The sequence below is a fragment of the Quercus lobata genome, chromosome 12 (assembly GCF_001633185.2).
Source record: "Quercus lobata isolate SW786 chromosome 12, ValleyOak3.0 Primary Assembly, whole genome shotgun sequence".
Lineage (NCBI taxonomy): Eukaryota > Viridiplantae > Streptophyta > Magnoliopsida > Fagales > Fagaceae > Quercus > Quercus lobata.
In genome coordinates this window covers 18557979-18571879 of record NC_044915.1, presented here as the reverse complement: position 1 = coordinate 18571879, position 13901 = coordinate 18557979, and the positions used below count along the sequence as shown (strand labels likewise).

The 13901-nt window shown below is 36.1% G+C and overlaps 1 protein-coding gene across 1 annotated transcript; it reads left to right on the top strand.

Moving 5' to 3' along the window:
• Nucleotides 1–3502: 3502 nt before the first annotated feature.
• On the top strand, nucleotides 3503–9401 carry LOC115972475. The gene is made up of 2 exons (XM_031092780.1): nucleotides 3503–5041; nucleotides 8111–9401. Exons 1-2 carry the CDS (start codon nucleotides 4459–4461, stop codon nucleotides 8122–8124), a joined length of 597 nt encoding a protein of 198 aa, XP_030948640.1. The 5' UTR covers nucleotides 3503–4458; the 3' UTR covers nucleotides 8125–9401.
• Nucleotides 9402–13901: the final 4500 nt, after the last annotated feature.

The following is a 13901-nucleotide window of genomic DNA, read 5'->3' as shown; positions in this document are numbered from 1 at the left end:
TTATAAAACAGATCAAATTTTTTTTACAAGCAAACCAAAAACCAATTTTTCTAGTTTTCAAAAACAAGTCTGATTTTTCTAAACTAAATCAAATCTTTTTTTTATCACAACACAGATTTGACTTTTCTATGCCAAAAACGATTTTTTTTTTTTTTTTTTACATGTACAAAAACAGATCTGATTTTTCTAAACCAAATCAATTTTTTTTTATCACAACACAGATCTGAGTTTTTTAACAAAGAAGAGGAGGCATTCATAATTAGACTTATGTGATTTAGTTTTTCATGTGTGCAATATATCATTCATGTCATGCTTTAAAGGGGTACATCGGTCATGAGAGTCTAGAAGACCAGACACTGTCTGGGCGAAATGGGTGTCTAACACCTTTCCATTCCATAACCTAGCCTCCAAATTTAGTAACTATGGATAGGTAGACCTAGGCTTTATCTTTATTTTTTTTCATTTTTGGTAGTTTGTAACTAGGACCCAAAGCCATGTAATATTCAATTTACCAAATGTATACATTTTTATTCAATCAATGAAAATGGAACAAAGTCATGTAAATTTGTATTTAATTTTTTCTTATTTTTTTGTATAGAAAATAAGTGGCGACTCCACATCACTTTCCCAAAAAGAGAGGTGCCCTAAAAAAGCACCCAAAAATCTCTTTTTTGAGAGCACCTAATTTTCCTGGTCTCTCACAACAGTAAAGCATGTGAGGAAAGCAATAAGGCCCCATGAAAATACCTCACAGCCTCCATTTCAGAAAAAGATTTTTTGGAAAAAAGATTTTTTTACTCTTCTGAAAATAGTCTACTAGGATATAGTAAAAGCCTTTGTCAAAAGGAAAGCCCCAAAGGCCAATGCCAATTTCTGTGTTTTTGAAAGCCAATGTCCAAAGATTATGGTTTTATCAAAAGCTCTAAAAGCTAAACTCTCATTGATCCCTAATGGAGTCACCAGTATATCAACGCCCAGGCTGTGAACAGCTAGAAAACCGCCGTCAGGCCTTTATTCGACCACCTACCGTGGCAACGCTCCCGCATGCGTGGGGCTTGTTGGAGGCCCCTCTTGATAATTATGTGGTTTGACTCTGGGAGTCTCACGCGAAGCTTCAAGTGCTCTCTCTCTTGATGGAGGAAGATATTTGTCTACCTTTGGAGGGGTGGTAGGAATCTTGGCCAAATTTTAGGTGATTACCAAAGGTAAGTTAAGCCGCCACCAATCATTGGGTTTTTCTAAGGTGTGATTGGTCACTTGTTTCTAGTTGATTTTATTACCAATCCTAGCCTAAGAAAAATGGTATTTTTCCTAATCTAAGAGAGAAAGGAGGGAGGAAGGAAGGGGGTTTAAAAGAGTACATAACCAAATGGAAGAGGCTAGACCCCTAAATCTACTGAACATAGCCGCTTGGCTTATATCCATATGCTCACATCCTCGCCCTTTTGCTTGCGCCTAGGAGACCGTGCCCTAACTCCATGCGTCCTCACTCTATGTGTGTACATGCAAAGGCAAAGACAAGAAACCAGCAGACAAGCAATGGAAGGAAAAGATGCAAAGAGGCATAAAGTAGATAAGCATGATAGACATGGTAAGTAAAGAAACAAGAAAGCAAGCAAACAAGCAAGAAAGCAAACAAAAAGTCGTGTCCATGAGGGAAAAATGTAGGTTTGGATCGAATGTCCATAGCTTCATTGTGTTGAAGTATGGATGACACACTAGCAAGCAAGACTCATGCATGGACATGTAAACAAGCGTGTACAGATGCATAGAAAGCCAACAGGTGGCGCGAACAAACATGGTAGGCATAGCATCACATGGAGCGGAAAGGGAAGGGTATGTACGAGAAGCAACCCGACATCTGGAGATGCTTCCCATTCAAACAAAGCCTCGTGGGTGTCGGATGTAACCAAACAAGATCAAGCCCGCAAAGGGCATAAAGCATGGCAAAGCCTAGAACTAGAGAGGCTAACACAAGCATAAAGCATAGAAACAAGCAAGCATAGACATGCAAGTAGGAATGATCCAAACCCTTTGATGTGGGCCTTGGTGTATGGACGATGACAAAGACCATAGGGTCTAGATCGGGTCCTAACCATTAGGCCAAAACACAAGAAAATACAATCAAAGGAACAAAAGGGCTTCAATAGCACATGGCATGACAGACAAAGTCTAGGCCTAAGCACATAAACAAGGCATAAAGCACGCAAGCACATGAGAGATGGCATAAAGCATGTAGAACGCATCGATCTAAGCATGTAAATACACCAATCTACGCATATAAGCATGAAGATATGCATGTAGGCATGTGAATGTACATATAAGCATGTGGATGTAAGCATAAAAGCATGGAAGAACACAAATCCAAGCATACAAACATGTGAAGGCATAGACATATGCATAGGAGCATAGAACAATCATACAAACATGTCGATTTAAGCAAGGCATAGATGAAGACATGATATCAAGCATGTGAGTATGTAGACCCAAACATCAACACATAAGAAAGAAGGATCTAAATATGACATAAAGCATAAAACATGAAGAAAAGGCAACTAACACATGAACAAACATGGAAGTATATGGAAAGATAAAGCAATAAATCATGTTATTAAGGCAAAAAGAGCAAGAGAAAAGCTAGATGAAGCTTTTAAAGAAAAAGGGGTATGGATAGTAGCTAAAAAGTTACATCCATACCCCTTAAACCTCAAATACAAGGTATGGAACCAAGGAGAGGAAGATGGAGGGTATGAACACTACCCTGTATTTTTGGTGAAGAGAAGGAATCAAGAGACTTTGATGTGTTTTTATGTGTTTTTTTGTGATTGGAAAAGAGGAGAAAAGCTCAAACTTCTTTCAGCAGAGAGCAGGCACCCAGGAAAGTCTCTCCTTTTTTGGTTTGGAGGTGCCTGGGGCCTTCTATAGCCCTGACACGCTTTATGAGACAGTGGCCCTTGTAAGGCTGCCACCTTCAAAAGGTCTTGGATCGAGTTGAACTTGACAACCCCTGAAAAGATTTTGACTTCTTGTTTCTAAAAAGGTATGGAACTTGAAAATCCAACGGTCAAATCAAAAGTTATGGCTTCTAGAAGTTAGCGGTGCATCGATTGGTGTGTTAACCTGGTTTTCATGATATCTTGGCCGTTCTAACTTCGATTTCGACCCATGAATAGTCTTTGGACTGAGAATTTGATAATATTCACAATGCCATTGGTTACAACATGTTTTGATGGCTGGATCAAAATTAAGATTTCTAGGGCCTGCCAAGAGTCAACTCCGGGTCAAACTTGGTCAAAGCTGCCAAAAATCTCTAAAAAGCTCGAGTTTGATGTAAAACTATGAAAGGTGCTATTTTGAGGGGATTTTGGCTTTGTCTGACTTTTGGTCAACCTAGGGTTGACTAGGGGCATTTTGGTCATTTTAACTGAAAAAGGCACTTTGGGTGTTCCGGTGTTCGAACGGGTTGCACCATGTCATTCTGGATGTTCCCACGGCCCCATGGAGAGAAAATAATAATTTTGGATTTTTCGGGGTCTGGCATGCAAATCGAGGTCGAACAAAATATAGTATCAACAACCGCCATTGTGGAAAGCAAGGATCTTGATGAGATAAAGGTCTAAGAACTTATCGGCTCTCTTCGAACATATGAACTCACTCTTCCATCTCAAAGGAAAAGGAAATCCCTTGCTCTTAAGATGATTAATGAGAGAATTAAAGCTCAAGATTCCTTGGAAGAAGATGATGTTGAAAAAGAGGTGGCATTCCTTGCAAAGAACTTTTGCAAATTCTTGAAGTTCAAAAAGGATGGGAAGTCATTTGAGAAAGGAAAATTCTCCAATTTCAAGAAAGACAAGAAGGACTTCAAAAGGAAGGATTCCAAAGACTCTTCTCATTCTCAAGGAATCACTTGTTATGAGTGAAACAGGCATGATCATTTGAAGAAAGAATACCCTACCTATTTGAAGGGAAAGGGTAGAGCTCTTGCTACAACCCTTAGTGATTTAGATAGCTCAAACTCTGATTCTAAAGAAAGCTGTGATAGGGAAGGAAACTACTCCGCTTTCATGGCCATTGCACCCATAGATTTTTCGGAAGATTTAAGTGCTCTAAAGGAAGAGCTTGGTGAGCATACTGAAGTGGAATCTATTGGTGTTGGAGATGAATCTAATGATGATGAAGAAGAGTGCGTTTATGAAGGAACAGATAGATTGCAAGAATCCTACAATGCACTTCTTGTAAAGAGTGGAGAATATGCAGGAGTAGTGAAGGTAGATATTAGAAACAGGAAGAAAGCCAAAGAAGACTATAAAAGTATCCTCACGCAGTACAAAGAGACCACGTGTGAAGTTGAAGGGTTAAATGAAGAACTAAACAATGCCTATTCCAAGATAAAGTTTCTTGAGCTTGAGATTGTTCAAGCAAATGCCAAAGTGGAGCGTGTTACTTCCAAGAAACTAGATGAAGTGCTTGCCTATACTTGATGAAGTGCTTGCCTATCAAAAGCCCTCTTTGGATAGAAATGGCTTAAGGTATATCGGAGAAGGTAGCTCAAACTTTAAAGTGTCAAAGGAAATTAAGTTTTTCAAGGCTAAAAAAGCATCAACTCCTCTTGTTAACAATGTAAAATCTGAAAAGAAGCCAAATGTGGTGAATCAAATGGTTTTGACAAAGTCTCCCAAGCCAATTGTGGCTAAGCCCAAAGCAAGAGGAAAGTCTCTTCCTAAGAGACAAAGAGGTCCACAAATGCAACACTATTGCCATCATTGTGGAATCCTAGGGCACACTAGACCAAACTATTACAAGCTCCAAGCATTGAAGAATGCAGATCTTCAAAAGCCAAGAAGACAAGGAAAAGGCAATGGGAAACCCAAGCAACCAAAAGGGCAAGAAGGAGAACCCGTTATGAGTGATGTGTTGAAGATGATTGACACCATCACCTCATGTTTGGCCAACTTCACCTTAAGGTTGGAGAATCATGACTCAAGTACCCAATCCTCAAAGGATATCACCCCAAACACATGTGACGTGTGGGTGAAGAAAGGTACTCATGCATAAGCATTATAACATGTCCATGCATTAATTCTTTCTATATAATGTGACATTGTTGTTTGTTTGTTTGTTTTACATTCTAGCATGTTTTTAATTGTTTTTGTTGTTTAAAAGCTTTGGTTGTTTGTTGATTTTGATCATTCTTTACTTTTCTTTGTGTCAAAAATCCAAAAACACATAAAAAGTATAAAATCCAAAAAGTCTGATCGGCGGTGTTGTGCATTGTCACATGCATGTTTAGCCTTGTACCTTTGTACTAATGGCTTTGTGCATTAATAAGCTTAGTTTGTTCTCTATGCACTTGTATATTTGTGGGAAACATCTTGACATCTATGTGATTGTTGTAAATAGATCTTCAAACTTGTCATGAATGATTAGTCAATAGTTTTGTTGATTTTGAGACATGAGTAGACTTGTGCCTATATCTCTTCCCACTCATTTTTTTGCTTAAAAGCTCAATCAATGTCAAATCTCGAAAAGAGATAATGAGCTGAAAAATCCATCACACAAACTAGTATTTGACTAGGAAAAAGCGAAAGCGACATCTATTTATAATGTATGATGCCAAAAGACAAAGGCTTACTCATCAAATTGAAATATCAAAAATTTCAAGCATCAATCTCAAAAAGAGATGTAAAGATCAAAATGATCAAATGTTATCAAAAGAAAAGAAGCCAAATGAAAAGCTTCTAACTCAATGTAATCAAGTTTATGTGGAAAGTTGATAGGCTAAGAATGTATTGACCCCTTGTGATAAATTAACCAATTGATTTAGCCAAGTTAATTAATTAATTTAATTAACAGGCAAAATGCGTGGTAGCACAAAAAAATCACCAATTAACTAAAGTGTAGCGGAAATTAAATTGACACGGTGATTTGTTTATGAATGGGGAAAACCTACACGGCAAAAACCCCACCGAGTGATTTTAAGGTCATCGCTCCCGAAAATCCACTATTATCAAAACAAACGGTTACAAGTAAAGGAATCCTAGTACCTCCCTTACCCCAATACTCAATTGTACTTGTTTTGTAGTGACAATCTCTCATTTTCAATGCACGGCTCCCAGTACGTGACTAACCAATAGATGCGCGGATCCTAATACGCGACTTAATCACTAACTTGAGAAAGATGTTGGCTGCAAAGTTCTTTAGTTCATCATACAATGAAGATCACAAAGTTCCTGGGTCACAAAACCCTAAGGTGTACAAACACAGCAGCTTCTTCAATAGAAAGATGAACTAGGGCAAATTCTGTCTCCAGTCACAATTTACGTGAACACAACTTTGCTTCACACTTGCGCAACCTTTGATGGCCCTTAAAATAATCCTTATATATGTTTAGGGTTGTGAGAAAATAAAGCCTAAACACATACTCACGGATTGGATGTAACATAGAACTGAAATTTTTTTTTTCATAAACCTCAACAGATAGGGTATCTATCGAGCTACTTGTCGAGTTTCGGGCTTCAGCAGCTTTTTAAGTCTCGATAGATGCTAGCTGTCGAGTTTTAAAATCTAGCACTTTCTCACTTGTTTCTTGGGCAGACTTGCATGGCTTTAACACTTCAACTTGAAATCTTGTTACTTGAAGTATTAAACACATCCTAGATTTACCCAATTACAAGTAAAGTGTATTTTGTCAAATGATTAACCAATTTTAAATTGACATATGTTCCTAACAACAAATCAAATATGCCTTAACAGAGGTCATATATGTTTATTTCTACAATTGAAATAGGTCACTCTACTTAGTGCTAGTTGTGTATGACTTGGTTGAATCGATCATTGAAACTTCACATTAGACTAAGGACTATCTCATAATTGATACCCACCCATATCACACATATCTATGTTCAATGAATGCCTTATTCATTTGTGTAATTGTACTTGATTAAATGTGATGTACATGCTTAAGCATCTGTTGATCAAAAGATTTTTAAGTGTTTTAGTTGATTTTGGAAAGTATTTTGATTTGAAAATTTTCACAAAAATCCAAAAATTTGCAACTCTACATTTTCACGACTCACTTGCAAGTAACTTGCGAGTGGTCTACTCAGTCGTGAAAAAGACTTAGAAGAATTTTCAAAATTTTCAGAAAAATTGATTTTTTAGTTTTTCAACCCAAGGCATTTGCGACTCACTCGCAACTGTTTGGCGAGTGTAAGTCCCAATCGTGAAAAAGACCAAGAAATTTTTTTTCAAAATCTGGGTTTAAGGGTTTTTGGCGACTCATTCGCAAGTCAGTTGAGTCACGAAAAATTTTGCAAAAATAGGGTTAAAAATTAGACAGTTTTTCAAAACTTTTCACTTTCCCTCGCATCACGTGTTTGTCCATTTGTCTTCTCCACCTCTCCCTCTCTCAAAACCACATTTTTCACTCCAAAAACCTCCATTATTCTCTTCAATCTTCACTCCAAATCCAAGAAAAGGTATGGGTTTTCACTCCTTTTTACTTTATTTCAAGTTTAAAGCATTCTATTTCAAGGATTTGTTGGTTTTGTTGAGATATTGAAATATTATTGAAGAACATGGGTTTTTGTAGTTTTTAATGAAATTGATATATGGGTTTTGTTGAGAATGATGTCATAATGCTTGTTTTTCATATTTCTGTCAAGATATTACATGCTCATGCATTATACAATGTTTTGTATTGTGGTGTGCATACCATTTTGTTGATAAAATGTCCATTTAGATGTTTTTGGGTGTAATTTTGGACTCCGTTGAGTACAAAACTTTGGAATAATCATGTTTCCATGTTTGGAACAACTAATGGTTATGTGTTTCACACTTTGCCCCTTGCATGATTTCAAGCCTCTTATATGCACACTTTTCCAAATGATGCACACACACAATCTTTGACATGTTGTGTGTCTAATGCCATGATTATATCATGCTTTGATGTTTAGCATCTTCACATGTCATTTTTTTTTAATTTCTCTTTAAAATTCATTTTTTAGGGTTTAATTCATAATTTTTGTTTTGGTACTAACTTGTTGCTAATCAAGTTTGTTGCCATTTGTTTTCATCTTTCTTTTTGCTATTTCATGATCTCTGCTTAAAGATGTCTCCTTTTAGAAAGTCAGCAGTGAAAGGAAGCAGCAACAAAGGGAAGGAACCAATCATTGACCTCACTAGTTTCTCCCTTAAGTCAAAGAAAACTCGATCTTCAACTGGAGTTTTCAATGACACCCGATTCATATCCTATACCGCATTTCAAGCGTATTCAAGCTACATCAAAAGTGCCCCCATGGTAATTGAACGGGTTGTTAAGCAAGCTACTCTTCTAGATACAAACATTCCTAAATGGCTCGCTTCTAAGGATTGGAACTACCTTCTATCGAATTTTGATGATCCTTATGAAGAGCTTGTGAAAGAGTTTTATGCGAATACCCTCTTTGATGGGGAAGAGCTAAGATGTTGGGGGAGAGTAAAGGACTTTACTATAATTCCTTCATATCTTGCTCTCATTCTGAACATCAACCGACCAATGTTTACAAAACCACTGGTGTATGATGAGATGGAACCGGATCTTGAAATTTTTCTCGATGATTTCGGAGAAAATTTGGATATGTCTTCAAATGGGAAATCAATTGGTCTATCATTTTTATCCCCCAAGTTGAGGTTGCTCACAACAATAATGTTTCATAATCTCTATCCTCTCTCAAGCACCGGATATATGAATCTTGGTTGGGCTATATTTCTTCATGACTTGATTACCGATGAAGAAATTGATGTATGCTCTCATATCTTTCACATTTTGGTCAAAATTGCTTATAGGACGGGCTCAAGGAACTGTCTTCCATTTTGTTGCCTCATCACAAAGATATTGAAGCTAAAAGGAGTATCCATAATGGAAGATGAGTTTCCTCAATCAAAGCAAAGACTAATAAAAAATACCACTCTCAATGCTATAAAAGGCCATATCCGAAAGAATGTCAAGCAAGAGAGTAATGCTCCTCAAGGTGATACAAGCTCTAGCTCACACTCCTACGATGAGAAGTTGGACAACATCATGGCTTCCGTGCAAGACATAAGCACAAAATTGTTTGGCCTCACAACTATCATGTACTCTCAGCACACCCGATTTGAGACAAAGTTTTCCTCTCTCCAAACTCAATTAGATCAAATCCAAAGGAAACTAGAAGAAGATGATGACTAGCTATTCCATGACAAAAAGGGGGAGATGGTGTTTCTGATAGGGAGAGAGAGCTAAATCAAAGGGGCGCAAGCAATGCAAGAGCAAGCAATCAAACAACAAGCTCTTCTAGTTTTTCTTTGGTGCTATTACTAGCCTATGTTCATAAATCATATTTTAAGCTTATGTTATGTACTTGACTATGTTTTTATGTACCCTTTTTTATGTAGCTTAGTACTTTTAGTTAATGTCTAGCATTTTCTTTAGTACTCTTATGCCCTTGTTAAATCTTGTATCCTTGATGCAATTTAAACCTAATGCTTGTTGCTTTAGTGTTCTTGTATTGGTTGAGTGTTGGACATGCAAATGATACTTTGCATTAGGCTTATTTGCTTGCATGTCCGGATATTCATTCACCGTGTGTATATTCATTGTCGTCACTATTTATAGTGATTGTTCTTATATGATAGAGTTATGCTTCATTATCACATTCATACTTGCTTGATCGTATTGTGCTTGCCCCATATGCATTCTAAGTTTTCTGCTTACAATGAACTTAATGAGTGCATTTTGTGATATTATTTTCAGGAGACTTGTTCATATGGTTCAAGAGCTTCACAGATCTAGAATTAGGTGTGACTGAGTTTTGGCAACTATTCCCAACTCACATTTTTAAGTCTAGAGTCTGTTTTAGGGTTTTGTCATAGAATAGCCAAAGAGGGAGATTGTAAAGTTGAATTTATTCAACTATGTGTTGGCTATATTCTGTGCCAAATTTGCTTGTAAGGGTTAGGAATAATGTAAGGGTTGTGTGTGAGAGAGTGTGAAGATTTGATCAAAAGTGTGCAACAAGAAGGTGACTTGCGACTGACTCGCGAGTGGTGACTTGCCAAAATGAAGCACACATGTGAAGCATGAAGGAAGATGAAGAGTCAAGCCAGCTAGATCAATAAAGGAAAAAAAGAACAGTCTGGCCTAGTCTGGTAATTGGCTACTAGAACTTGCGACTCATCCTAGTCGTGAGTGACTCGCAAGTGCACCCTGTTTTACTGAAAAATGACTTTTCACATTCCATCTCATACCCTACTATAAATACCTTCATACCCACGAAATGTTGAGAGCTTCTAGAGAGAATTCTGAGAGAGAAATCATAGAGAAAAACAAGATTAATTCATCCAAAATCTTATACACTTGATTCTCCAAATTCCTATACTCTCACCCTCTCCATTGTCATACCCATAAGAGGATCATAAACCGAATCCTTATCTCACCAAATTTAGAGTAGTGAGAAGGTTCTTGGTGTTTGGGAAGCAATTCAAGAGAGAACTAATTCATATTGGTTGATGTGGGCCAATTGCGGGATCTGGAAAGCTAGAGAAGACACGGTTCGACGTAACCTTATTAGAGTAAGAAGCTTGGAGGGCTTAGGTGCATTGGGTAGATTAGGCTTAGAGGGTCTATTGCTATTCATGTATCCTAACTGATTTTCTAGTGGATCATTTACCCCTTGGAAGGCGGCAGAGAGGTTTTTCGCCAAGTTCTTCGATTTCCTCTTTGATAACACGTGCCGTTGTTATCTTGTGTTTGCATCTCTCTTTCCCTTACTCTTAGCTTTTAATTTCTACTGGTTCTAATTAATTAATGGCCTAGAGTAGTTTACTTATTTAGGTATTTCTTATATTTCATATTCCGCATATATATTGTTTGAATATAAGCTTGTATTGGAAAATTTGTTTTTGGGGATTTAAACATTCACTAGTGTTTTATACACTAAGTGAGTTTTCAAATTTCTTTAATCTTTTAAAAAAATACTATTCCTATTGAGTATGATTTTTGGGTATTGGGAATAATTATATATTAATGTCATCTTTAGCATAAATTTTAGGTATAACAAATTATTACTTATAGTGAAGAAATACCAAATTATTATTGGTGTTGGACTTATCATTGGTATTAGAATTTTTTTTCCCTTATTAAATTGTAACTTTTATTTTCAAGTGATCATAACTTTAAGGAAAATGAAATTTAAAATTTTTGCTCAACTCTTCTGTGCATCGCACAGGTTAGCAACTAGTATAAATAAAAACTAAAGCATAGCATTTATTGTTTTTATGCTCCTATTGAGCCACATTACTTTTTTTTTTTTTTTGGGAGTTTCCATCTTTATTGATTGTCCATTGCAAAACTATTTCTTTGTGGCCATTGTGATGCACTACACGCCTATCATAAACTCTAATTGTCTATATTGAAAACTCCTTTCAACATTGAGTGTCATTTTCATTCCATCTCTCTCTCTCTCTCTCTCTCTCTCTCTCTCTCTCTCTCTCTCTCTCTCTCTATATATATATATATATATGTATGTATATATACTAATTTATGCAATTAATTTTGGTACTCGATCATTGAGCCTCATCATTCAATTATTTTCTACCTCTTTTTTCTCTTTTACGATTTTCTTCTCACTACTCTTGATTAAAAAAAATCAAACAAACAAACAAATAAACAAAAATCTTCTCTTCTCCCTATTAATCTACACCTACGATTACACTTCCACCAACATTTCCCTTCCCTCGCTACTCTTTACTTCACCATTACACTTCATCATTTTCTCTTATAATTTGACTTTTCTTCTTCCTAATTTATTTTGTATAAATTTGATAGCATTTCTCCTATCCAATCTATATTTTTCCCACACAAAGCATATGAGCTCTCTCTCTCTCTCTCTCTCTCTCTCGGTAAATTTTTGTTCTTTCTTATAACTATAATTAAGGTTTATGGTTTTTTTTTAAAATATCTCTCTCTCTCTCTCTCTCTCTCTCTCTCTCTCTCTCTCGATGAATTTTTGTTCTTTCTTATAATTATAATTAAGGTTTATCGTTTTAAAAAAAAATATTTTTTGATATATTTTCTTTTAATTTCCCATTACAAAGTCTTTAATATCCCTTTTATAGCTTTGATTGAATTTTGGTTAGCAATGATCACGGAGAAGGTTCTTTTTTTCCCCTTGAATTGGTTATCATGGAAAAGTTATTGGATATTACTTTTTAGGATTGACTATATTTGTCAAAACCTTTTTGTTCCAAGACCCCATGTTATGTCTAAGAGTGATTTGCATTTACATTTCAACCTTACAGTTCATAGGCAATGACAACATCTTAGGTTTAGAATTGTGTTGTTGATTTAATGCTTAGTATTTTTTTTTTTTTTTTTTGGAAATAAGAATTTAAGTTTATATCTGATAGGCCAAAAATGTATTGACCATTTGTGATGAATTAATTGATCAATTAGCCAAGTTTATTAATTAATCAAATTAACATGCAAATGCGTGGTAGCACAAACAAATCACCAATAAACTAATTATGCAGTGGAAAATAAATAATATGGTGATTTGTTTATGAATAGGGAAAACCTAACGGCAAAAACCCCACTGGGTGATTTTCAGGTCACCACTCTCGAAACTCCATTATTATCACAACAAGTGATTATAAGTAAAGGAATCCCAAGTACCTTGCCAACCTACAGTTGAACCCTTACCCCAATACCCAATTGGACTTGTTTTGTAGTGACAATTTCCCTTTTCAATGCACGATTCCCAAGTATGTGACTAACCAATTGCGCGAATCCCAGTAAGCGATTTCAATCACCAACTAAGAAAGTTGTTGGCTGCAAAGTTCTTTAGTTCATCCACACGATGAAGATCAAGAAGATGCTTGGTCACAAAACCCTACGGTGCATATACACAGCAACTTCTTCAAGAGAAAGAGATGAACTAGGGCAAGAACTTCGTCTCCGGTCACAATTTGCTTGAATAGAATTTGCTCAATACTTGTGCAACTTGTGAACTATTTGACGGTCCTTAAAACAATGCTTTTATATGTCTAGGGTTAGGAGAAAAGAAGGCTCAAAGACACATCTACGGATCCCAAGAAAAACAAATCAGAAATTCTGTTTTTGTAAACCTCGACAAATAGAAGCTATTGAGCATCTGTCGAGCTAGCTGTCGAGCCACGGGGTTGAAACAGCTTCTTAAACCTTGATACATGCTAGCTGTCGAGCTAACTGTCAAGCTTTAGAAACTCTGCACTTTTAGCTTGTTTTCTTGGACAAACTTGAAGGCTTCAACACTTGATCTTGAAACATGGTTTCTTGAAGTATTTAAATACATCCTAAATCTACCCAAATACAAGTAAAGTGTGTTTTGTCAAAGGATAAGTCGATTACATAAAATAGTGACATATGTTCCTAACAAGTAAATCACATATGTCCTAACAATCTCCCCATTTAGCAATTTGTGACAAAACCACAACAAACAAATGAATATATAAGAGAAGTCATAAATCAATTAACTCATATTCACTTGTTGAATATAATAAAATCTATCCTAACAAAAACTCTTGAAAAACTTTGCAAGAAGAGAGTTTATGGCAAGTAGACTTTGGCAACCTGTATTTCTGAAACACTTTAAACAAAACTTATCAAGGCATCTTTGTGTGAAACAGAAATAATAAATTGCATACAAGTAATAAGAAGCATGTGCATAAAGAGAGAAAAGAAACAACACTTGTAAGGGTAGGTGAAAGAAAACATACATCATCATATATGAAGAAGAGAAGTACAATGTATGTCAAAAATGGTCACAAGACCCATGTACAAGAACAAATGTATCTAAAATAGAGAAAAGAAAAAGATACAAGTAATCCTAACTACATCCCTTAGA

Coding starts and splice junctions, on each gene's coding strand:
- LOC115972475 (XM_031092780.1), top strand. CDS start 4,459: ATGAAGTGCTTGCCTATACTTGATGAAGTGCTTGCCTATCAAAAGCCC.